At 44.9% G+C, this 26,402-nt stretch overlaps 1 protein-coding gene across 4 annotated transcripts in view; it reads left to right on the top strand.

The window, feature by feature from the left end:
• LOC106586462 (zinc finger protein 385B) overlaps positions 1-26,402 on the top strand; it is a 170,701-nt gene that overhangs the window by 77,537 nt on the left and 66,762 nt on the right. The window contains exon 1 of one of the 4 annotated variants that reach the window (XM_014173812.2): positions 19,201-19,802. The exons of the other annotated variants lie outside the window; for them this stretch is intronic. Within the exon in view, the coding sequence (XP_014029287.1) occupies positions 19,565-19,802 (238 nt within the window). The 5' untranslated portion in view covers positions 19,201-19,564. Of the gene's footprint in view, positions 1-19,200; positions 19,803-26,402 lie in introns of those variants that run through there. 4 annotated transcript variants of the gene reach the window in all.

Raw genomic sequence — 26,402 nt, 5'->3', positions numbered from 1 at the left:
ACTAGAAGAATAGGCCAATACTCAACCAGGTCACCCGTGATACCAGTAAATATTAGTCGCCCATCCATGTCTGAGGATGTCGGGAGATGACATGGAAACTGGCCACTAGAGACAACAGTGAGAGTTTTGCTAGGGTGTTGTGGACGGGGATTGCCTCAACAGCGCCAGCAAGTTGTTTTTGAGATTTTTGTTTTAAGCCTATCCCAAACCTTAACACTTACAGTAACTTAACCATTTGGAGTTAATGCCTAACCTTAAGATTTCGGACTTAATGCCTAAACTTAACCCTAACCTTACAAATTTGGAGTTAATGCCTAAACTTAACCATAAACACTTTGAAATTTGAAACATGGATGAAACGTCTAATTCTGACGTGAGACTGTGAGAGCTAGTTGCAGTACTATCTGAAATGTTTCCATGCTAATGATTTTGTTATGTGTATTGGAACACCTTTAGTCTAGCAGCTCAATTGTACAAACTCTGTACATTAAGTATTTTATATCACTATGAATGGCATAGAATAATATAGCGGGACCTGCGTCTGTAACCCTGCATACATGTATGTCATAGCACCTAGGATCCTTTGTTCTGCTCTTTAACTATGCCTGAGACCGCAGGCTGTCATGACTGTCACTCACACAGCTCTGAACATAACCAATATGTTGCATGGTACAAAAGCGTTCTCTGAGTGACACGTGGCTTTCAGCACAGGGAGTCCATGGACATAATACTGTGCGTGTTGGTCCTTCCATTCTTTTTTGGCATTTATTTTTGTTTTCTTTCTGACACAAAATTGTGCCTGAATTGCTTTATATTTTGTATTTTCTCCGAATTTAAGGCTTGTCATTTGTGTATGTGAGTCATTTCATGTCTGTGACATTTTCTTTTTCATTTGTGAGACTGTGTTGGTTTTTGTTGTTGTTGCATAGAGCACACTGAGAGATGTCCTGCAGAGATTGTTGTGGTAAAGTAGAAGCAATCTATTAAAGTGGGTCACGGTTCGGTTACTGTTATGGTACAGCGGAAATGTTTTATTTCAACAGTTACTGTAGTTCATTTTTGTTTATTTACCAAAATACGAAAAAATTTAAAGCACCCTATTTGTGGCCCAAGTCCAGTTTCTGTGACATCATTCAAAATGTTCCTGGCATTGTCTGTTGTGACAGGGATTGTTATGTTGGGCCTCAAGTAGGGGTCTAAAAGTTGGACCCGTACCGAAATGGACCTGGGGCTTTCCCACCCGGACAAATATGCATAAATTCATTTTTCAATATAGAGGTCGTTCTGTATAGACTTGGTCAGATCCGAGTGAGGGAAGCACCAGAACAATCAATTTGTAAGCTATTTTATTAACCAAAGCTGATACAGTGCGAAGGAGAGCAGGAGAAGGAGGGGCCCTGCGGTGTGTGTACTGTGAACTAGTGGAATGGGAGCAAGGAGGGTGGGATAGGCAGCAACTTGCACTAGTAGACTAACTTCTAGCTTGTCATAGCTAAGATATTTATCATCCAATATGATTACATACAGTTGAAGTCGGAAGTTTACATACACCTTAGCCAAATACATTTAAACTCAGTTTTTCACAATTCCTGACATTTAATCCTAGTAAAAATTCCCTGTTTTAGGTCAGTTACGATCACCACTTTATTTTAAGAATGTGAAATGTCGGAATAATAGTAGAGAAATGTCACGACTTCCGCCGAAGTTGGTCCCTCTCCTTGTTCGGGCGGCGGTCGACGTCACCGGTCTTCTAGCCATCGCCACTCCACATTTAATTTTCCATTGGTTTTGTCTTGTTTTCCGCACACCTGGTTTACATCTCCTCATGATTACTATGTGTATTTAGCCCTCTGTTCCCTCCATGTCTATGTGGGGTATTGTTTATTGTCTAGGTTGGCACGCTTCCGGCTGGGTTGCGCCGGGTTTTATTTGTACCAGTGATTTGTGGCAGCCGCTACTTTGTACTTGGTTGTTGTACATTGTGCTGCCTCACTTGTTCTTTGGGGCATTTGTTTTTTGTGACGCGGTTGCGTTCTGTTCTTACAATTGCCTCAGTAAAGTGCTTCTTTGTTCACTCATCTCTGCTCTCCTGCGCCTGACTTCCATGCACCAGCTACACCCACCATATGACAGAATACCCCACCTCCGATGGAGTCAGCAGGAGCAGGTGCCCCTGTTATAGGGGTAGAGGAGCGCGTCCAGTAGCACGCAGCGATGCTCCACGATCTCGGCGCCACCATGGACCGCATCGTCTAAACAAAGTACAGTTACCCGCTACCTCTCATAGCCACAGCGATTGAGTCAATGCACGGGGCGCGCTCCTTCACTAAACTAGATCTCAGGAGTGCTTACAACCTGGTGCGTATCCGGGAGAGAGACGAGTGGAAGACGGCGTTCAGTACTACCTCAGGGCATTATGAGTACCTCGTCATGCCGCACGGGTTGATGAATGCCCCATCAGTCTTCCAAGCCTTTGTGGAACTAATTTTCAGGGACCTGCTCGGGCAGGGTGTAGTGGTGTATATTGATGACATTCTGATATACTCCGCTGCACGCGCCGAGCATGTGTCCTTGGTGCGCAGGGTGCTTGGTCGATTGTTGGAGCATGACCTGTACATCAAGGCTGAGAAATGCCTGTTCTTTCAGCAGTCTGTCTCCTTACTAGGATACCACATTTCCACCTCAGGGGTGGAGATGGAGAGTGACCGCATTTCAGCCTTGTGTAATTGGCCGACTCCCACCACGGTAAAGGAGGTGCAGCGTTTTCTAGGGTTTGCCAATTACTACCGGAGGGTTATCCGGGGTTTTGGTCAGGTAGCGGCTCCCATTACCTCACTGCTGCAGGGGGGCCCGGTGCGTTTGCAGTGGTCGGCTGAGGCGGACAGGGCTTTTGGTCACCTAAGAGCTCTGGTTACCTCGGCTCCCGTGCTGGCACATCCGTATCCCTCTTTGGCGTTCACGGTGGAGGTGGACGCGTCCGAAGCTGGGATAGGAGCCGTGCTCTCTGTGCTCAGGTACGCCACCGAAGCTCCGCCCCTGTGCCTTCTTCTTGAAGAATCTCAGCCCGGCGGAGTGAAACTATGATGTGGGGGACCGGGAGCTGTTGGCTGTCGTTGAAGGCGTGGAGACATTGGCTTGAGGGGGCTAAACACCCTTTTCTCATCTGGACTGACCACCGCAACCTGGAGTATATCCGGGCAGCGAGGAGACTGAATCCTCGCCAGGCAAGGTGGGCCATGTTTTTTACCCGTTTTGTTTTCACCCTTTCTTACAGACCAACTTCCCAGAATGTGAAGGCAGACGCACTGTCCCGGCTGTATGACACAGAGGAGCTGCCCATGGATCCCACCCCCATACTACCGGCCTCCTGCCTGGTGGCGCCGGTAGTGTGGGAGCTGGACACGGACATCAAGCGGGCGTTACGTGCAGAGCCCACTCCCCTCCAGTGTCCCGCTGGGCGTCTGTACGTTCCATCTGCTGTCCGTGACCGGTTGATCTATTGGGTCCACACGTCACCCTCCTCTAGTCATCCCGGAATCGGTCGGACGTTGCGCTGTCTGAGTGGGAAGTACTGGTGACCCACCTTGTCCAAGGACGTGAGGGTTTTTGTTTCTTCCTGCTAGGTGTGCGCCCAGTGTAAGGCTCCTAGGCACCTGCCCAGAGGTAAGCTACACCCCTTACCCGTTCCACAACGGCCATGGTCGCACCTGTTGATCGATTTCCTTACCGATCTCCCCCCATCACAGGGTAACACCACGATCCTGGTTGTTGTGGATTGTTTCTCTAAGTCCTGCCATCTCCTCCCTCTCCCCGGTCTTCCTACGGCCCTACAGACTGCGTAGGCCTTGTTTACGCACGTCTTCCGGAACTACGGGGTGCCTGAGGATATAGTGTCTGATCGGGGTTCCCAGTTCACTTCGAGGGTCTGGAGGGCGTTCATGGAACGTCTGGGGGTCTCGATCAGCCTTACCTCGGGTTTTCACCCCGAGAGTAATGGGCAGGTGGAGAGAGTGAACCAGGATGTGGGTAGGTTTCTGCGGTCTTATTGCCAGGACCAGCCGGGGGAGTGGGCGGCGTTCGTGCCCTGGGCAGAGATGACTCAGAACTCACTTCGCCACTCCTCCACTAACCTCTCCCCCTTCCAGTGCATACTGGGGTATCAGCTAGAGGTCGACCGATTAATCGGAATGGCCGATTAATTAGGGCCGATTTCAAGTTTTCATAACAATCGGTAATCGGTGTTTTTGGCCACCGATTTGCCGATTTTCTTTTCTTTTCTTTTTTTTCTTCTTTTTTTTACACCTCTATTTAACTAGGCAAGTCAGATTAAGAACACATTCTTATTTACAATGACGGCCTAGAAACGGGGGTTAACTGCCTTGTTCAGGGGGGATTCGTTTTTGCAACCTTCGGTTACCAGTCCAACCCTCTAACCACCTGCCATACATTGCACTCCACAAGGATTAACAGGCTGACTACCCGTAACGCGAGGGCAGCAAGAAGCAAAGGTAAGTTGCTAGCTAGCATTAGACTTATAAAAAACTATCAATCTTAACATAATCACAAGTTAACTACACATGGTTGATGATATTACTAGTTTATCTAACGTGTCCTGCGTTGCATATGATCGATGCGGTGACTGTTAATTTTCATTGAATCACAGCCTACTTCGACAAACGGGTGTTGATTTAACAAGCGCATTTGCGAAAAAAGTACTGTCGTTGCACCAATGTACCTAACCATAAACATCAATGCCTAACAGGAATATTTAGACTTAGTCACCCGTTAGATAAAATATGGAACGGTTCCGTATGTCACTGAAAGAAAAAAACTTTTGTTTTCGAGATGATAGTTTCCAGATTCAACCAGGCTCGTATTTCTGTGAGTTTATTATATTATAATTAAGTCTAGGATTTGATAGAGCAGTCTGACTGAGCGGTGGTAGGCAGCAGCAGGCTCGTAAGCATTAATTCAAACAGCCCTTCGCTGTGCTTCAAGCATTGCGCTGTTTATGACTTCAACCTGGGTGGGTATAATTTGTGGAACGTTCCAACAGGAATCTATTCCAAAAACTTTGTAAATAACAAGGTTTCCAAAAAACAATGCATACAAAGTTGTATAGCGGCAGAATAAGATACCGGGTAGGGAGTGGTCTATTTCATTGCGTTTTTTCACTCATCACGTTTATTCAGAAAAATGTCTGTCCTCACATGTCTGTTTGCCTATGGACAAACATTAAGAATAAGCTACGTGGTGAGTTGATGCCTATTCGGCAGCTAGTTAGCTAGGTTTGTATGCGTTGCTACTTTGTATGCGTTGTTGATTGGCAACCTTTTACTTTACTTTACTTTACGTTTTTTGGAACAGATTCCTGTTGGAACGTTCCACAAATTATACCCACCCCTTCAAGCCTATCAACTCCCAAGATTAGGCTGGTGTAACCAATGTGAAATGGCTAGGTAGTTAGCCGGGTGCACGCTAATAGCGTTTTAAACGTCACTCGCTCTGAGACTTGGAGTAGTTTTTTCCCTTCCTCTGCATGGGTAACGCTGCTTCGAGGGTGGCTGTTGTCGATGTGTTCCTGGTTTGAGCCCAGGTAGGAGCGAGGAGAGGGACGGAAGCTATACTGTTACACTGGCAATACTAAAGTGCCTATAAGAACATCCAATAGTCAAAGGTATATGAAATACAAATCGTATAGAGAGAAATAGTCCTATAATTCCCATAATAATATAATAACTACAACCTTAAACTTCTTACCTGGGAATATTGAAGACTCATGTTAAAAGGAACCACTAGCTTTCATATGTTCCCATGTTCTGAGCAAGGCACTTAAACATTAGCTTTCTTACATGGCACATATTGCACTTTTACTTTCTTCTCCAACACTTTGTTTTGCATTATTTAAACCAAATTGAACATGTTTCATTATTTATTTGAGGCTAAATTGATTTTATTGATGTATTATATTAAGATAAAATAAGTGTTCATTCAGTTTTTTTATAATTGTCATCATTTTTAAAAAAATAATCGGCCGATTAATCAACAGCGGCTTTTTTGGCCCTCCAATAATCGGTAGCGGTATCGGCGTTGAAAAATCATAATCGGTCGACCTCTAGTATCAGCCGGTTCTGGCGCCTTGGCATCAGAGTCAGACTGAGGCTCCTGCAGTGGACGACTGGTTCAGGCACGCGGAGGAGACATGGGACGGCGCCCATGTTCACCTCCAGCGAGCCGTGCTGTGCCAGAAAGCCAGCGCAGACCGTCACCGCAGTGAGGCCCCGGTGTTCACACCGGGGGACCGGGTCTGGCTCTCGACCCGAAACCTGCCCCTCCGCCTGCCCTGCCGGAAGCTGGGGCCGTGGTTTGTGGGGCCATTTAAAGTCCTGAGCTGACTGAACGAGGTGAGTTACAGGTTACAGCTTCCCCCCCGATTACCGTATTAACCCCTCGTTCCATGTGTCTCTCCTCAGGCCGGTGGTGGCTGGCCCGCTCCAGGAGTCTGAGGTGCGGGATGTTCCTCCGCCCCCTCTGGACATCGAGGGGGCCCCGGCGTACTCCGTTCTCTCCATACTGGATTCGAGGCGTCGGGCGAGGGGCCTTCAGTACCTCGTGGACTGGGAGGGGTACGGTCCGGAGGGGAGATGCTGGGTCCCAGTGGAGGACGTATTGGACCCTTCAATGCTGCGGGAGTTCCACCGTCTCCATCTGGATCGCCCTGCACCTCGCCCTCCGGGTCGTCCCCGAGGCCGGTGTTCGGCGCGCTTCTGGAGCCACGCGTCAGGGGGGGGGGGTACTGTCACGACTTCCGCCGATGTTGGTCCCTCTCCTTGTTTGGGCGGCATTCGGCGGTCGACGTCACCGGTCTTCTAGCCATTGCCACTCCACCTTTCATTTTCCATTTGTTTTGTCTTATTTTCCGCACACCTGGTTTACATCTCCTCATGATTACTATGTGTATTTTGCCCTCTGTTCCCTCCATGTCTGTGTGGGGTATTGTTTATTGTCTAGGTTGGCACGCTTCCAGCTGGGTTGCGCCGGGTTTTATTTGTACCCATGATTTGTGGCAGCCGATACTTTGTACTTGGTTGTTGTACTTTGTGCTGCCTCACTTGTTCTTTGGGGCATTTGTTTTTTGTGACGTGGTTCTGTTCTTACAATTGCCTCAGTAAAGTGTTCTTTGTTCACTCATCTCTGCTCTCCTGCGCCTGACTTCCATGCACCAGCTACACCCACCATATGACAAGATAATGATTTATTTCCGCTTTTATTTCTTTCATCACGTTCCCAGTGGGTCAGAAGTTTACATACACTCAATTAGTATTTGGTAGCATTGCCTTTAAATTGTTTAACTTTGGTCAAACGTTTCGGGTAGCCTTCCACAAGCTTCCCACAATTAGTTTGGTGAATTTTGGCCCATTCCTCCTGACAGAGCTGGTCCAACTGAGTCAGGTTTGTAGGCCTCCTTGCTTTCACACGCTTTTTCAGTTATGCCCACAAATGTTCTATGGGATTGAGGTCAGTGCTTTGTGATGGCCATTTCAATACCTTTACTTTGTTGTCCTTAAGCCATTTTGCCACAACTTTGGAAGTATGCTTGGGGTCATTGTCCATTTGGAAGACCCATTTGCGACCAAGCTTTAACTTCCTGACTGATGTCTTGAGATGTTGCTTCAATATATCCACATCATTTTCCTGCCTCATGATGTCATCTATTTTGTGAAGTGCTCCAGTCCCTCCTGCAGCAAAGCACCCCCAAAACATGATGCTGCCACCCCGTGCTTCACGGATGGGATGGTGTTCTTCGGCTTGCAAGCATCCCCCTTTTTCCTCCAAACGTAACAATGGTCATTATGGCCAAACAGTTCTATTTTTGTTTCATCAGACCAGAGGACATTTCTCCAAAAAGTAAGATCTTTGTCCCCATGTGCAGTTGCAAACTGTAGTCTGGCTTTTCTATGGCGGTTTTGGAGCAGTGGCTTCTTCCTTGCTGAGCGGCCTTTCAGATGATGTCGATATAGGACTCGTTTTACTGTGGATATAGATACTTTTGTACCTGTTTCCTCCAGCATCTTCACAAGGTCCTTTGCTGTTTTCTGGGATTGATTTGCACTTTTCGCACCAAAGTACGTTCATCTCTAGGAGACAGAACACGTCTCCTTCCTGAGCGGTATGACGGCTACGTGGTCCCATGGTGTTTACGTGGTCCCATGGCTACGTGGTCCCATGGTTAACTAGTTGGCTTAGATAGTTAGCTAAGTTAGCTAGCCAGCTAGCTAGGCTAATTGAGTCTGCATGTGCTTTCTTCCTGTCCTACAGTTACAAATAACAACACCTTCATTCAGGTTATTAAATAGCAGCCTACCTGTTGGCTCTTGTTCGTTGTAGCATATACTTTTCATTTAACTTTTAATTCCATAATGTTTTACTTTTGATTGGCCCGACAACAACAACATGTTACACGCGCCACTCTGCATAGGCTATTCTCGTTGAGCAGTGGCGAACATACTGTTAACTTTTTATCCACAGTTCTCTGTCCATCGCCATTGTAATCAGCTGTGAAGCCAAAATGTTCCCAAACTGGAGACTTAAACGATGATGGAGGATCCTCCAATTATGGTTTATCGATCCCACCACTCACCATCTACAAAGTTCCCAGCTGCGCCTCACAAAAGGATAGTTTGAAATCCGCCAGTTGAGATTAGAATTTTGATTACAATGTGCGCCTACGCTGTAGTTTTTAAACGGAATAGCCTGTAATGTTTTTTCAGCTCAGATTAACTCATGAGGCAATGGCATACAACGCAGCGTGGGCATAGCCTATAGGCCTAGTATTAGTGTTATATATATATGTATTCATTTGGGTTCACAGTGCGGACTGAACCGAGGTCACCATACTGAACTGTTCGGTACGAAGATGTGTACCGTTACAGCCCTAGGGATATAGATATTTCACTGTAGAAACTAGAGATTGCCGCTGTGTGGTGTTATTTGTTTATTGAAAAGCTATATATATTTTTTTTTTACATATTTTCTTTGCCAAGCGTTGGAAGTAAGCTTTATTGATTTGTCCCCATGATTTGGGTAGACAGACAGACCACCCGCATCAGATGGAGAGAGAGCTACAGTATTACATTTGGACCGGGGGTTGAATAAATGGAGGTCTTCGTTAGGCTATTAAGGATGAATGGAGACAGAGACAGGACGTGTGGCCCTCACTGTCCCACTCTTGCCCTTAGCACTATGGTTGATGCCTTCCCAGCCTGGCCTCAGTCTGGGACATTTCACATGGGAGGATGGTAGGAGAGAAAGACCACCCATATCAGATGGAGACGGAGCAGTCACTTTTGGACTGGAGGATGGATGGAGACAGATCAGGACAGAATGTGTGTCTCACTGTCCCCTTAGTACTGTCGGTGAGTCTGGTCTGTGGTTTATGGGGACATTGACTAGGGATGAGTGGAGACTGATCAGGATAGGATGTCTATATCCCTCACTGTTCCTCTGGAGCCCTCAGTGCTGTAGGTGGGTGACGCCAGCCCAGCCTTTGTTTGTTTTATGGTTATGGGGACATTAGCTTGACATCGGGGGTGAAAGGGAGTGAGTAGTGCTCCCCTCTCCATAGAGGACAACTGGCAGCGTATGGGCCAGGGTGGCAGGGCAGCAGGAAGGGGGCAAGAGGCCGCAGATGGGAAGTGATGGCTCCCTTTGTCAGCCTGAGCAGGACAGATTGATGTTAAACGAGCCACATAGCTCCACATTATGTCCATGCAGGGCATGGTTATTGGTTGCATTCCAAAGGGCACCCTATTCCCTTTATAGTGCACTTCTTTTGACCATGGCCCATAGGGCTCTGGTCAAAAGTAGTGCACTATATAGGGAATAGGGTGCCGTTTGAGACGCAGGCATTGTCAGCATTTGGGACAGGGATGACTTCCCTTCATGTGCTTCCTCAACCCTGCGCCCTGCTGTCATTCCGCCCATCTCTCAAATTCAAGGGATTACAGTACAGTTCAGTGATCCCTAAAGAATGGCAGCATACATCTAAGTCTAACTGGATTTATTTAAGATTCTTACAGTTTCTCAAAGTATTTTTGCTTCCAAGTGTTTATTTGGAGATCATTATGATACAGGGTCACTGTCCTGCCTATCTACAGTATTGTTGATGATACAGGGTCACTGTCCTGCCTATCTACAGTATTGTTGATGATGCAGGGTCACTGTCCTGCCTATCTACAGTATTGTTGATGATGCAGGGTCACTGTCCTGCCTATCTACAGTATTGTTGATGATGCAGGGTCACTGTCCTGCCTATCTACAGTATTGTTGAGGATGCAGGGTCACTGTCCTGCCTATCTACAGTATTGTTGATGATGCAGGGTCACTGTCCTGCCTATCTACAGTATTGTTGATGATGCAGGGTCACTGTCCTGCCTATCTACAGTATTGTTGATGATGCAGGGTCACTGTCCTGCCTATCTACAGTATTGTTGATGATGCAGGGTCACTGTCCTGCCTATCTACAGTATTGTTGATGATGCAGGGTCACTGTCCTGCCTATCTAAAGTATTGTTGCTGGTGATAAACTCTGCTGGTGAGTTTGTATTGACAGGCTTTTGTTGAAGGACAGTTCCAGTAGTCAGGACGACAATGTGTAATGGATGACAATATATTTCACATTGTACGTTGATATAAATCCCTTAATATTTAGATTAAAGATTGAATCCAAAGGAACTTGTAATGTAGGAATACATATAAAAACCTTGTCAGATCAGAGAGATTGTATGTCCCTCTCTCTCCACTACCCCAGCCGTCTCAATGACATCATGTTGTTGGAGTTGGTGTTTGTGTGTGTGTGCGTGTGCGTGGTCATGTGCATGCACGTGTGTTCGTCTTTTTGAGTGTATTATATTACGAGTCAGGCTTGATGCTGCAGGAAATTGCAGCAGGATTAAGCAGTTGTGCTTCACCTGACACTGGTGATCATCCCAACCAACAGCAGGCGACAGGCTCGGATGGCCATCACCATGACAAATGCCAATACTCCCTCTGGTAATGTGAGCAGACCCAGTCCAGCAGGAAAAGGAGCTCTCTCTCACACAGTCAGGCAGTCACCTGCCAAAGATTTAGATGAGAAGCTTGTTTCCCAATGAGCAACTTGAACCCCCTCGGATTCAAAACATGAGAATTGTCAGGGTGAGAGCAAGTGTTAGACAGGGCTGGAGGAAGGAGAGATAAGTGTTAGACAGGGCTGAAGGAAGGAGAGAGAGAAGGAGAGAGAAGTCTTAGACAGGGCTGAGGGAGAGAGAGAGAAGTGTTAAACAGGGCTGAGGAGAGAGAGAGTTTGTTAGACAGGGCTGAGGGAGAGAGAGAGAAGTGTTAAACAGGGCTGAGGAGAGAGAGAGTTTGTTAGACAGGGCTGAGGGAGAGAGAGAGAAGTGTTAGACAAGGCTGAAGGAAGGAGAGAGAGAAGGAGAGAGAAGTGTTAGATAGGACTGAAGGAAGGAGAGAGAGAAGGAGAGAGAAGTGTTAGACAGGGCTGAGGGAGAGAGAGACGTGTTAGACAGGGCTGGGGGAGAGAGAGAGAGGTGTTAGACAGGGCTGAAGGAAGGAGAGAGAGAAGAGAGAAGGAGAGAGAAGTGTTTGACAGGGGTGAAGGAGGAAGAGGGAAGGAGAGAGAAGTGTTAGACGGCTGAAGGAAGGGGAGAGAAGTGTTAGACAGGGCTGAAGGAAGGGGAGAGAAGTGTTAGACAGGGCTGACGGAAGGGGAGAGAAGTGTTAGACAGGGCTGAAGGAAGGAGAGAGAAGTGTTAGACAGGGCTGAAGGAAGGAGAGAGAAGTGTTAGACAGGGCTGGGGGAGAGAGAGAGAGGTGTTAGACAGGGCTGAAGGAAGGAGAGAGAGAAGAGAGAAGGAGAGAGAAGTGTTTGACAGGGGTGAAGGAGGAAGAGGGAAGGAGAGAGAAGTGTTAGACGGCTGAAGGAAGGGGAGAGAAGTGTTAGACAGGGCTGAAGGAAGGAGAGAGAAGTGTTAGACAGGGCTGAAGGAAGGGGAGAGAAGTGTTAGACAGGGCTGAAGGAAGGAGAGAGAAGTGTTAGACAGGGCTGAAGGAAAGAGAGAGAAGTGTTAGACAGGGCTGAAGGAAAGAGAGAGAAGTGTTAGACAGGGCTGAAGGAAAGAGAGAGAAGTGTTAGACACGGCTGAAGGAAAGAGAGAGAAGTGTTAGACAGGGCTGAAGGAAGGAGAGAGAAGTGTTAGACAGGGCTGAAGGAAGGAGAGAGAAGTGTTAGACAGGGCTGAAGGAAGGAGAGAGAAGTGTTAGACAGGGCTGAAGGAAGGAGAGAGAAGTGTTAGACAGGGCTGAAGGAAGGAGAGAGAGAAGAGAGAAGGAGAGAGAAGTGTTAGACAGGGCTGAAGGAAGGAGAGAGAAGTGTTAGACAGGGCTGAAGGAAGGAGAGAGAGAAGAGAGAAGGAGAGAGAAGTGTTAGACAGGGCTGAAGGAAGGAGAGAGAAGTGTTATACAGGGCTGAAGGAAGGAGAGAGAAGTGTTAGACAGGGCTGAAGGAAGGAGAGAGAAGTGTTATACAGGGCTGAAGGAAGGAGAGAGAACGAAAGATCTATGAAAAGAGTAAAGAGCAGTCAAATTAAGGAATATTAAATTGAGAGCAGACAGACAGACAGACAGACAGACAGACAGACAGACAGACAGACAGACAGACAGACAGACAGACAGACAGACAGACAGACAGACAGACAGACAGACGGTCTACATTCCTGTGTGTTTTTCTCTCTAACGTGTGGAAGAAGTTTGTGAGGGCCAACTCTGAGTCTGGAGCTCTGCTGTCTTATTGAGGTATGGAGATTGAACACAGCCATCAGTAGTGCAAAGTGGTTCCCATCTCACATCAACACACTGTTAATAAGGTTCATCTATTAGCTTAGTGGCTCGCTAATATGCAATCTAGTCGTACAATAAATGATAAAAGGATTGGTGCAGACTAGGGTCCTGTGCTAATGTGGATGGAGAGATGCCGTTATACTGTACAGTAAAATACCTTGACTATGAAATGCGGCTAGGGTTTTATTATGTAAAACCTTTTTATGTAAAGCATTCTAAAAGTCCTTTATACCCTTAAGTGAAATGCTTGACTGAAATAAACCTACATGCAGTGCAATGCGTGATTGTTGTGTAACCCCTTTCAAGAGGATTTATGATTTATGATGATTTATGATGCCATTCGTGCTGACTGACCAAATATATAACCTGTAAAGCTGTTATACGCTTCCTATTGACAGATATACATATAAATGCATTTGTCTTAAGTACTTACTGAAGTACTGTATGTGTTTCTACATCCTAGGGAAATGGGTGAGGCAGATAGAGGCTCTGTCTCAAACGGTGCCCTATTCCCTTTATAGTACACTACTTTTGACCATAGGCTCTGGTCAAATGTAGTGCATTATAATAGGGTGCCATTTGGGATGTAGTCAAAGATTTCACACAGTAGTCAGACAATACTGTTAGCCTGTTATCGTGATACTGTTGACTCTTGGGGCAGTGTTGCTTTTTCCTCCCTCTATTTAATCTCACGTCAGCTATATTTTAATCAGTTCTAAATTGCCTCTAAACTCTGTCATGCGTGACTGGCTTTAATTTGTTAACATGGAGGTTGCATCCAAAATGGCACCCTACAGTATTCCCTATGTAGTGCACTACTTTTGACCAGGGCTCATAGGACTATCGTCACAAGTAGTGCACTATACACTTCATATGTCAGCCTACAAGGTATTAAAAACCTCTTAAGGATGAGACCCTTTTTTTCAATTTTCGCCTAAAATGACATGCCCAAATCTAACTGCCTGTAGCTCAGGACCTGAAACAAGGATATGCATATTCTTGATACCATTTGAAAGGAAACACTTTTGAAGTTTGTGGAAATGTGAAATTAATGTAGGAGAATATAACACATTAGATCGGGTAAAAGATAATACGAAGAAAAAAACATGCGTTTTTTTGTATTTTTTGTACAATCATCTTTTAAATGCAAGAGAAAGGCCATAATGAATTATGCCAATGTGGGGCAGCATCCCTGTGGAATGCTTTCAACATCTTGTAGAGTCCATGCCCGACAAATTGAGGCTGTTCTGAGGGCAAAAGGTGGGGGGGTTATGCAACTCAATATTAGGAAGGTGTTCCTAATGTCTGGTATACTCAGTGTAGCGAGCTGCACAACAGAGCTAAACAAAGTGAAATGCCCTCACTCACTCAGCTAGTGTTAAATGAACTTAAACAACTTCAGTAATGTCTACAAGGTGAAACTTATTTTTCATGGTGGTGTGCTTTTTAACCTTTTACTGCAGTGGGCTAAATCAGGGTCACACAGAGTGTGTGTTGGTAGTCTTAAACAAATCTACTTTGAAACAAAAGTATACACTTCACACACATGGTTAGAGGCATAAAAAGAAGGAGACACCTGCACCATGTCAGATATAGAGTTGAAATGTATAAAAAATTTAGTTTGCATCCAAATATTACACTTTATATACATCATAAAATATTGAAATATAACAAAACCGTTTGACATAAAAACACCAGAGTTTCTGCATAAAAATAAATTGATGTTTAATAATTATGAAATATGAATAACATTCCACCCATGAGCCCACTAGAGGGGACAATTTGGTCATTTGACTGCATTTGGTCATTTGACTCATCACTGTCAAACGCTCCCTGAAACACTCCAGCGAGCAGGCCTTTCTAATCGGCCTGGCCCAGGTATTCTGGAAGGATATTGACCTCATCCCATCAGTAGAGGATGCCTGGTTATTTTCTTTTAAATGCCTTCCTCACCATCTTAAATAAGCATGCCCCATTCAAGAAATTTAGAACCAGGAACAGATATAGCCCTTGGTTCTCTCCAGACCTGACTGCCCTTAACCAACACAAAAGCATCCTGTGGCGTTCTGCATTAGCATCGAACAGCCCCCGTGATATATGCAACTTTTCAGGGAAGTTAGAAACCAATATACACAGGCAGTTAGAAAAGCCAAGGCAAGCTTTTTCAAGCAGAAATTTGCTTCCTGCAACACAAACTCAAAAAAGTTCTGGGACACTGTAAAGAGAATAAGAGCACCTCCTCCCAGCTGCCCACTACACTGAGAATAGGAAACTCTGTCACCACCAATAAATCCACTATAATTGAGAATTTCAATAAGCATTTTTCTACGGCTGGCCATGCTTTCCACCTGGCTACCCCTACCGCGGTCAACAGCACTGCACCCCCCACAGCTACTTGCCCAAGCCTTCCACATGTCTCCTTCTCCCAAATCCAGTCAGCTGATGTTCTGAAAGAGCTGCAAAATCTGGACCCCTACAAATCAGCTGGGCTAGACTATCTGGACCCTTTCTTTCTAAAATGATCTGCCGAAATTGTTGCAACCCCTATTACTAGCCTGTTCAACCTCTCTTTCGTGTCGTCTGAGATTCCCAAAGATTGGAAAGCAGCTGCTGTCATTCCCCTCTTCAAAGGAGGGGACACTCTTGACCCAAACTGCTACAGACCTATATCTATCCTACTCTGCCTTTCTAAGTTCTTCGAAAGCCAAGTCAACAAACAGATTACCGACCATTTCGAATCCCACCGTACCTTCTCCGCTATGCAATCTGGTTTCAGAGCTGGTCATGGGTGCACCTCAGCCACGCTCAAGGTCCTAAACGATATTGTAACCGCCATCGATAAGAAACAATACTGTGCTGCCGTATTCATTGACCTGGCCAAGGCTTTCGACTCTGTCAATCAACACATCCTCATCGGCAGACTCAATAGCCTTGGTTTCTCAAATGATTGCCTCGCCTGGTTTACCAACTACTTCTCTGATAGAGTTCAATGTGTCAAATCGGATGCCTGTTGTCCGGGCCTCTGGCAGTCTCTATGGGGGTGCCACAGGGTTCAATTCTTGGGCCAACTCTTTTCTCTGTATACATCAATGATATCGCTCTTGCTGCTGGTGAGTCTCTGTTCCACCTCTACGCAGATGACACCATTCTGTATACTTCTGGACCTTCTTTGGACACTGTGTTAACAACCCTCCAGACGAGCTTCAATGCCATACAACTCTCCTTCCGTGGCCTCCAACTGCTCTTAAATACAAGTAAAACTAAATGCATGCTCTTCAACCAATCGCTGCCTGCACCTGCCCGCCCGTCCAGCATCACTACTCTGAACGGTTCTGACTTAGGATGCAACAAAGCATCCTTCACTCATGCTACCAAACATACCCTCGTAAAACTGACCATCCTACCGATCCTCGACTTCGGCGATGTCATTTCCAAAATAGCCTCCAATACCCTACTCAATAAACTGGATGCAGTCTATCACAGTGTCATCCGTTTTGTCACCAAAGCCCCATATATTACCCACCACTGCGACCTGTACGCTCTCATTGGCTGGCCCTCGCTTCATACTCGTCGCCAAACCCACTGGCTCCAGGTCATCTACAAGACCCTGCTAGGTAAAGTCCCCCCATATCTCCGCTCACTGGTCACCATAGCAGCACCCACCTGTAGCACGCGCTCCAGCAGGTATATCTCACTGGTCAACCCCAAAGCCAATTCCTCCTTCGGCCACCTCTCCTTCTAGTTCTCTGCTGCCAATGACTGGAACGAACTACAAAAATCTCTGAAACTGGAAACACTTATCTCCCTCACTAGCTTTAAGCACCAGCTGTCAGAGCAGCTCACAGATTACTGCACCTTTACATAGCCTATCTATAATTTAGCCCAAACAACTACCTCTTCCCCTACTGTATTTATTTATTTATTTATTTTGCTCCTTTGCACCCCATTATTTCTATTTCTACTTTGCACTTTCTTCCACTGCAAATGTACCATTCCCGTGTTTTACTTGCTATATTGTATGTACTTCGCCTCATTTGCTCACATTGTATATAGACTTATTTTTCTACTGTATTATTGACTGTATGTTTGTTTTACTCCATGTGTAACTCTGTGTTGTTGTATGTGTCAAACTGCTTTGCTTTATCTTGGTCAGGTCGCAATTGTAAATGAGAACTTGTTCTCAACTTGCCTACCTGGTTAAATAAAGGTGAATTAAAAAGAAAAAAAGTGTGTCAGTGTTGTGGTGTGGTGTTTTTTTTATTGCTGTAGCATTTACTCTTTCATATGAAACTCAAGACAAGATCCTGTGGAATGTAAGACACCATGTCAGACAGTGTGCCAACGCCAGGAAGCATACATTTTATAGTCAGTTGGAAGGAATCCCGAGATATATTTATAGTTCCACGCTTAGCTTTGCATCTTGTTGTAAAGGGAGAAAGGTTAAGGCAATGTTCCGCGTCGGTGCGTCTAGAGATCGTGTGTGTGTGTGTGTGTGTGTGTGTGTGTGTGTGTGTGTGTGTGTGTGTGTGTGTGTGTGTGTGTGTGTGTGTGTGTGTGTGTGTGTGTGTGTGTGTGTGTGTGTGTGTACTGCTGTCCAGCCAACTGTAACCAAAGAAGCGGACAAGCTTGAGCTGCTGAGTAGCAGCATGCAGCCGACACTGTCCCCAGAACATCAATCATGTCAACAGGTTGGGGGGAATGCCAGTAATAACCCATAATGACCTTTACCGAGACATGAGAACACACCGGGCTAAACAGACCTGGGTTATTATAGTATTCAAAATCATTGTAAATACTTTACCTGTGCTTGATTGATCTTTCCTGGCTTAATAGACCCAGTGCAATTGTCTGAAAAGTGCAAAACGTTGGCCTTCTGGCAATCGAGGCAGGCTAGAGCAAACGCTCAAAGTATTTGAAAGATTTCGAATAGTATTTGAACCCAGATATGTGGGCTGGGCAACAAACCCACCATGGTGAGCAATATTTGGACTGATCAGGAGTCTACTACTGGCAGCATATCAGTGAATTGCCATTCTCTGAATCGCCTCTGGGGAAATAGACCGAAGTATTGTTTGTGATGAGAGAGTAATCGACACCATTGTTGTTGGCGGAGTTCAACTCTTCCACGAATCCTTGGCCAGCGCAGGATATCTGTGAGTGTCTGAGAGGGAAGACACCCAGAGTGTTCAGTCAGGGAATTTGATCAATCAAGCCTACAGTAAGTCAAAGGGCTTTTAAACACTTCACCAGTCGAAGAGTGTTTGATAATGTTCTTTTGTGTGCTTCAGCATTCGGCTATTTTTGTTGGAGTGTCCTCTTTCTCCTTCTCTAGTGCCCTGTCCTTACTTCTAGTGTTCTAACCTCTACTGTCTGCTGTAGTGACTGATGGTAAGGCTAAGCCCAGGCCTGACTCTTGGAAACCAACCACTTTCTCCCTCCTCATTCTAAGCTCTAGGCTTTACACACCATGTGCTGCTGTTGTATTCTTGGATGTTGCGAGTCTTGTATTTCTCACAAGCCTGGAGTGTTTTGTCAGGTAACACAATCTTAATTGCAGTTTAATTTTAGGAAACACGACACAGCTGTGAGTACAGAAAACCTGCCCAAATGTTTTGCCTCCCTTCACCCTTCCTCACCCTCCATCCCTTTCCTTGCCTTCCTCCCCTCACTCTCCTTCTCTCTCTTCCTCCCAGGGCTCTTCTGTGATTTTAAGTAATTTAAGTGTTCCCTTTGTAAGTGTTCCCTTGAGATACAATATAATGTAGTCACCACAGTGGATGTGTGTTTTTCACCCTGACTTAACTGAGGGGGCTACCTCACATTTCAACACAGCTGATGACATGGTATCATGTTACAATCTCTCAGTGTGTGAAGTTCAAACGTGTAGTTAAGTTTCCCTCTGTCCTTTGAACAGCTCCATGTGAACTGAGCTCAGACAAGGTGTCTGATCTCTCTCTTGTTTCTGTCTCTCTCTCCCCCTCCATCTTCTCTCCTCGTCTCTTCCATCCTTTCTCTCTCTCCCTCATTTTCCCCTCTCTTTCTCTCTCCCTCCTTTTCTCCTTTTCTTTCTCTCTCCCTCCTTTTCACCCTCTCTTTCTCTCTCTCCCTCCTTTTCACCCTCTCTTTCTCTCTCTCCCTCATTTTCCCCCTCTCTTTCTCTCTCCCTCCTTTTCTCCTTTTCTTTCTCTCTCCCTCCTTTTCACCCTCTCTTTCTCTCTCTCCATCCTTTTCACCCTCTCTTTCTCTCTCTCCCTCCTTTCCCCCCTCTCTTTCTCTCTCTTTGGTGGTGATCACTAGCTGCCTCCTGACAAACCCATGAATCACTGGGGGCTGATTCCTTCTGCCTGAATCCTGAATCGCAGCCAGCAGAGGCAGACTTGTAAAACTGATTGATTCAGACCGACTGGACTGGGGGAGCCCATCCTGATGAGATGAGGAGGGTTTGATCGGCTCGATTCAGGCTTGGTGTTTTTCGTGGTTTCCTCACTCAAAATGAGTGGTAGCCTGACCTAGATTTGTGGCTGTTTGTGACCGTGCCACTGCTCGGTTTGGGTCGACAGGCGTTGTGGGGGTTGCAGCTGCCTCTATTTTTCTCGTTCTCTCTCTTCTGCTCTCTGTGGCACCTCCACTCAGCTCCCACCAGGCAGGGATCTCTCGCTCTCTTTTCATGTTACACACAACACATCCCTCCCTTCCTCCCTCCTCCGCCATCCCTTCTTCCGTCATCACTCGCTCTGTCACTCCTTCATCAGTCTGCCGTCAGTCAGTCAGCAGCAGATCAGATCACCAGGAGGACAGGTCTACTCAGAGCTTTTACAGTACTGAGGGATTATTTCTCCACTTAGCTGTCTATAGTCCAGGAGATCGACTTTACATGCTACATGGTTCAGTTATCATGTTTCTGGGTGAGTAGTAGGGTATTTATCCATGGCTTGACTTGATCCTTTCTAGTGCAACTTGCTCAAATTCAACTAGCTCAAACTGCTCATATTGCTTGTGTTGCACACCAGTGCTCTGAGGTATTTGGTGTTTGTTAACCCTTTTTACAGCCTGCTATTTACAAGGTAGCTATTAAGAAATTACTTGTTAAAGCAGTATTTTAAATCTATAAAATAAAGTGTTACCAAGGATGTACTGGCAGTGTGTGTGTGTGTGTGTGTGTGTGTGTGTGTGTGTGTGTGTGTGTGTGTGTGTGTGTGTGTGTGTGTGTGTGTGTGTGTGTGTGTGTGTGTGTGTGTGTGTGTGTGTATTTGTGTTTGGGTGTGTATTTGTGTTTGGGTGTTTGCGGTTGTGTGGGGTTATGTCTGTGTGTGTGTCTGCACGTGTGCAAATGTTTGTGTTTGTGTGTAGGTGTGGGTGTGTGTTTCTGGGTATCATTTGCATCTCAATAAAGTTAGAACTGGCTAGAACCCTCTATGGGGGTTGACTCGACGGGAAGGAGAGAGAATTTTTTTTTTCTCCTTCATTTCATCTGCTTCATTTGCTTGCTCTGTGGGAAAAGGAAATGTGAACATATTTGAGTGTTTTTAATGTAACAATCTTATCGTCTCTGTGTCCTTTTAGCAAAGTTAGGCCTATGTCTAATCTGAGGTGGCATTCTCTATCAAAACAGAAATACAGCCTAAATCCATTTCATTGCTGTTGCTGCCATGAAAGGAATTGAACAAAGTACTTTAACTCCCCTCTGTTCCTTGGTTGGATGTGGGTGTGAGTTGTGACATTCTATTAAACAGTTCACATGACAGTGTGGTACCATACTGCTAAAAGGCATAAAGCCATTTAGAAGGGCCGTTGGTCATTGGGTGGTGTGACATTTCAGACGTAAAGCCTCTGTGGCTCAGTGGCTGTGAAGTGTAGTGTGTATAGCAAGCTGCTTTCTCTAAACCCCCTATTGATGTGAGTATACTAATAGCCCATCCTCACAGCACTCTCTCTGAGGAGTTATAAGTTATATAATGAAATGATAATTTTGCAGCGTATCTGAAATAGAGGCTGAACTTGAGGGAAAAGCACATTTAGAGAGGAAATGAGGAGGGCTGGCTTAACGTTCCATCAGGCTTCTCCTGAGACCAGTTTCCCTCAGCTCAGCTGTTTATGTATTTATTGATATTTTTATTTAACCTTTATTTAAAAAGGGGAAACCCATTGAGACCATGGTCTCATTTACAAGGTTACCCTGGAGCAATAAATCAACGTGATCAGTCTCAATACAACACTATCAAAGTACAATTACACATTAAAACTAATCAAATTGAAAAGCGACAAATAAAATTACACACAAATAAAAACTTCAATCAAAACAAGTGCAGTTCTCCTTCACCACATTCCTCATCAAAGTCCCGAACTGACCCTTTGAGACAAGAGTCAAGCCTCAACGTGGCCTGCAGGTCTTTCCATGCGCTATGGGCACAATAACTAAAAGCAATCTTCCCGGACTTTGTGGATACCCACAGAACCTCTAGAACCAGCCAGTCTTGAGAGCGAGTCTGATGATGGCTGGATTTCCAATTAAGCTGTGAAGCTGTGAAGGGAGCTCTGTTCTGAGGGAGCTATCTCTCTCTCCTTCTCTCTCTCTCTCCATTTCTCTCTCTATCTCTCCCGTTTCTCTCTCTCTCTCTCTCTCTCTCTAGTCTGGTCTGGTGTTGTTGCCAACCCTCAACAGGGAATTAGATAAGGCGTGAAAATATGGCGAGATGAACTGGGCTGGCACTCTTCAGCGGGAAGAACAGACTTTAGACAGACTAAACGCCTACTTCTGCCAGTGAATGTTCTTTTCTGGAAAGTGGCTTTTTCTGAAATAATTCCCCAAGCTTTGACATTGTGTGCCTGATTAGAAACATAAAATAATAAACATTGCTCATATAAAACAATGTTGTAAGGTTGGGGATAGCAGAAACCTGAATTTATCAGCTCTGTGTAGAATATACCTTCGTACTCGAAATACTGTATGTTGCACAACATTTTCTAAGGAAGTAACAACATAACCGCTAGCCATGATCTGGTGTGTGTTTCTGGTGTGCGTTGAGTACAATGGTGTTTGCAGCAGTGACGGTGAACCACAAAGCTCAGCAGCAATCAGAGGTCGCTGCCTGCCTCCCAAGTCTTTAGCTCTAATCTGTTATCTATAATTATATTGTAGCCTCTACAAACTGCTCCTCTGCTCCTGCTGGAACGACTTTGTAATTACAGTACAGGGGTTTATAATGACACCAATTCTGGCAACAGTAACTATGATCATCTACAGGCCTCTTCTATGTTGACCTCTGGCAATAATGGCTGATGCTTTATCTTTCATATAATGTCTGCATAATACACACAGAATTACATTCAACACTATATAATATTGTATTTCATATTATTTGTATTGTATCCCTATGGTATTATATGCTGTTTAGCAGACAATTGTATCCCAAGCGACATTTTAGTATGGGTGGCCCCAGCAGGAATCGAACCCATGAACATTGGCATTGCAAAAGCCATGCTCTACCAACTGTGCCAGACAAAACAACATTTTTAATACCTCACAACCCATTTGTACCGCAATGAACTAAACCAAATATGTGAGAGATCACTGAAAACTAGATAACAATCCTCTAGACAGACTTTGTGATCTATATTATTACATCCACTATGAAATTTAACAGCGGTCTGAATGATAATGTCCATTAGGGTTGATAAAGTAATAGCAGCTGTAAGTACATTTGGAGGAGACTGAGGCACAGCCACTTAATGCATAAAGCCCACGCACTGGGAGACTGTGGAGAATGATGTGCCTGGTTATGTCCCAAATCCTATTCCCTATATAGTGCATAGGGCTCTGGTCGAAAGTAGTGCACTATATAGGGAATAGGTTGCCATTTGGGAGGTAGCCCCTGCCTCCAACGGCTCTAAATAGAATCTTGTAAAATAAAATCTGGTGCCAACTGTTGCCTGCCGGAGCGCTTTTATAGGAGCTCGAGGGTTTGTAGATATTCATGCCAGTGCCACGGGAAGTGTTTCAGCAAACATTAGTATTTCTTTGACAAACAATAGTAGGACTCAAGCATGGGGCTATATGGAGCTACGGAGAGGCTAGAGAAACAGGTTTCTGCTACTTACAGGATGAGGGAAGAATAATGCTTTACAGTTGCAGTGTGTCAGTTAAAGAAGAAGAGTTGTATTTTAGATAGCGTGGGAGGGGGATGTCTGTTCCTAAATCTCCATGGAAACGGTAGAGCTAAAACAACAATAATTTGCACATCAAGGGACAACGTATTATGATATGAATTGATTGATTACAGCAAACACTCGGGTGTGTGTGCTGAGAAGGAATTGAACACCACTAATGTAACGCTGCTCTTTCTCAGAGGAAAAGCGTACCTTGATTACACAAGCCACATTCACATACAGCTTCATTGTAAAATGATATACAGTACAGTGCATTCAATGAATACACTCTCAGAAAATTGACTGGGGTACAGTACAGGCTCTCTAATTTGTTTGGCCGTGTAGGGATCATGTACAGATGCCATACAATATTACACAACGAAATGTTAAGTGCTACTGTATTACAAAGTACTTGGCAGTATTAGATAAATCACAAAGATAAAAATAAGAGACTGCTCGTCTTTTAACTCTCAGGATTCTCATGTTTATATTTCAAATCAAATTTTATTTGTCACACGCGCCGAATACCGTGAAATGCTTACTTACAACCCCTTAACCAACAATGCAGTTAAGAAAATATTTACTAAATAAACTAAAGTAAAAAATTAAAGATCAACAACAAAATAACAATAAGGAGACTTTATACAGGGGGTACCGGTACTGAGTCAATGTGCAGGGGTACAGGTTAGTCGAGGTAATTGAGGTAATATGTACATGTAGGTAGAGGTAAAGTGACTATGCATAGATAATAAACAGAGAGTAAGAGCAGCGTAAAAAAAGGGGGGGGGGGTCAATGCAAATAGTCTGGGTAGCCATTTGATTAGCTGTTCAGCAGTCTTATGGTTTGGGGGTAGAAGCTGTTAAGAAGCCTTTTGGACCTAGACATGGCGCTCCTGTACCGCTTGCTGTGCGGTAGCAGAGAAAACAGTCTATGACCAGGGTGGTTGGAGTCTGACAATTGTTAGGGCCGTTCTCTGACACCACCTGGTATATAGGTTCTGGATGGCAGGAAGCTTGCTTAAAAGTAGTGCACTACATAGGGAATAGGGTGTCATTTGGGAGTAACATGTTTTGTCAGGTTTTATTCCTAGAGCTGTTGACATTGCTGCATGTCAGACCTGCTCCCCGCTGTGAACCAGAGAGAGGGTTGCTGTTGTTACTGTGTTGTTACAGTGCTTTGAAGAGCAGATGGTGTCGGTTTAATAAGCAACTGGATTGTATGTCCTTTCTTTTTGGGGGGAGCTCCCGAGTGGCGCAGGCACTACATCTCAGTCTAAGAGGCGTTACTACAGTCCCTGGTTCGAATCCAGGCTGTATCACATCCGGCCGTGACTGGGAGTCCCATAGGGCGGCGCACAATTGGCCCAGCGTCGTCCGGGTTTGTCCGGTGTAGGCCATCATTGTAAATAATATTTTTTTCTTAACTGACTTGCCTAGTTATATAAAGGTTGAATTTAAAAATAATAATAATAATTTATATATCCCTATGTATGTCTTTCTTTTATATATAGTATTCCTATGTACTGTATGTCCTTTCTTTTATGTGAAATACTTATATGTTCTCCTTTATGTAAGTGAGTGTATGGTGTGTGTTAATGTCATGTATGATCATGAGTCATGTATGTGTGAGTCACACTATCACACACAGTTTGACACTGACTTGAGATCTTGTTTGAGCTTGGATATGAAAGGAAACTTTGGTTCTCTGATTTCATGTAGTATCTTGTGTAGTTTTTCCCCCAATTATATGTTGTTTAGCTCAGTGGGCTAACCTGATCTTGAATCCCACAGACAACCGGGTTCCAATAATAGTTCAGACACATGAGCACATTTTGTTATGTTATTAACTGACAATTATCTGATTATTTATCCATACATTCATACATTCCATGCCCTTTTTCAGTCATGTTCACATTAGAGATGTTATCATAGAGACCGGAGGGAAGTTGAGAGATTGAGTGGTGCCATTTTTATTTTCTTGTCTCTGTTGCAACAACAACAACACATGGTAGTCTGACATATTGCAGTTCTCTTCAATAGTTCAGGGGAATATCCCCACTCCGCAGGAAACCATAGCAATGCATCATGTTCTCTTTTTGCATTCACATTCCGATAGTGATCTATTAGCGGCTGCTAGTGGTAGCTCACCTCCTAGTGTCTTAGCACTAGTAGAGAAAACATAATGGATTATTGAATGGCTCTGGCTGCTGGTCTCACAGTCATTGTCCTTCCAGAAGGCCCATAACAACAGAGAAATCATCTCTGTGACTTCTTGGAAGAAAGCCCTGCTGTTGTTAAGGTTGGGAATGGGTTCTGATTCCATTCCAGAATGTTTTGCAAACATTTAAACATTTGTGTTTTGGCTCAGGTACTGTACACCCTGGAGTGGAGTACTCCACCACCTCCTCCTCCTCCTCCTCTGCCTCCCCCTCCTCTCTCCCACACCAAATGCAGCAGGATTGAGTCACAACCCTTGTGAGTCACTCTACACACAGATATAGAAACAAAGATAGATTGGCCACCCACTCAGAGAGTGTGGTGAAAACAGAATAGGCCTAAGCATAACTGGTTGTGCAATAGGTGCTTAGTTCCCCCTACTGTCCATAGACAAAGGCTTGCGTCCCAAATGGCACTCTGCATCCCAAATGGAACCCTATTCCCTATGTGGGCCCTTGTCATGAGTAGCGCACTATTTGGGAATGGGAATAGGGTGCCATTTGGGATGCAACCATATATCCACTCAACAAATGGCAGCGTGAGACCTCAATCCATCTCAGATACAATATGTAACCTATGTCTACTCTACTCAGTACTGTATAGTACATGACAGAAATTTAGAGTAAACCTTTCTGAAGCAGTTTTTTCATGTTTAAAAAATCAAATGAAATCCAATTTGTACTATGCGGTTGTGATTCAGTCAGTGATTCTCTTGTTCCTGTGGAGCCTATGAAAAAATGCACTAGTTTATCTTTAAAGAGCTGTCCCTGTGGTTACATGTGGTTGACATTATGGACAGAATTCACAAATTGCTCTCAGACTGTAGGATTCACCATGCCTATTTTAACAGATTAAGCCTGTGTGTGTGTGTGTGTGTGTGTGTGTGTGTGTGTGTGTGTGTGTGTGTGTGTGTGTGTGTGTGTGTGTGTGTGTGTGTGTGTGTGTGTGTGTGTGTGTGTGTGTGTGTGTGTGTGTGTGTGTGTGTATTTTTCTTCACACTGCCAGCACTAGGGCAGAGAAAACACACACACACACACACACACACAGAGAGAGCTCTCCTCATGTTGTGGTGCAATATAAGGCCATTAATTTATTTTGATCTGTAATTAAATTGTCCCTGTTCATCAGGTGATTTTCTTTAG

Source organism: Salmo salar, chromosome ssa25, assembly GCF_905237065.1.
Source record: "Salmo salar chromosome ssa25, Ssal_v3.1, whole genome shotgun sequence".
Lineage (NCBI taxonomy): Eukaryota > Metazoa > Chordata > Actinopteri > Salmoniformes > Salmonidae > Salmo > Salmo salar.
This window is presented reverse-complemented; position numbering and strand designations above follow the sequence as displayed.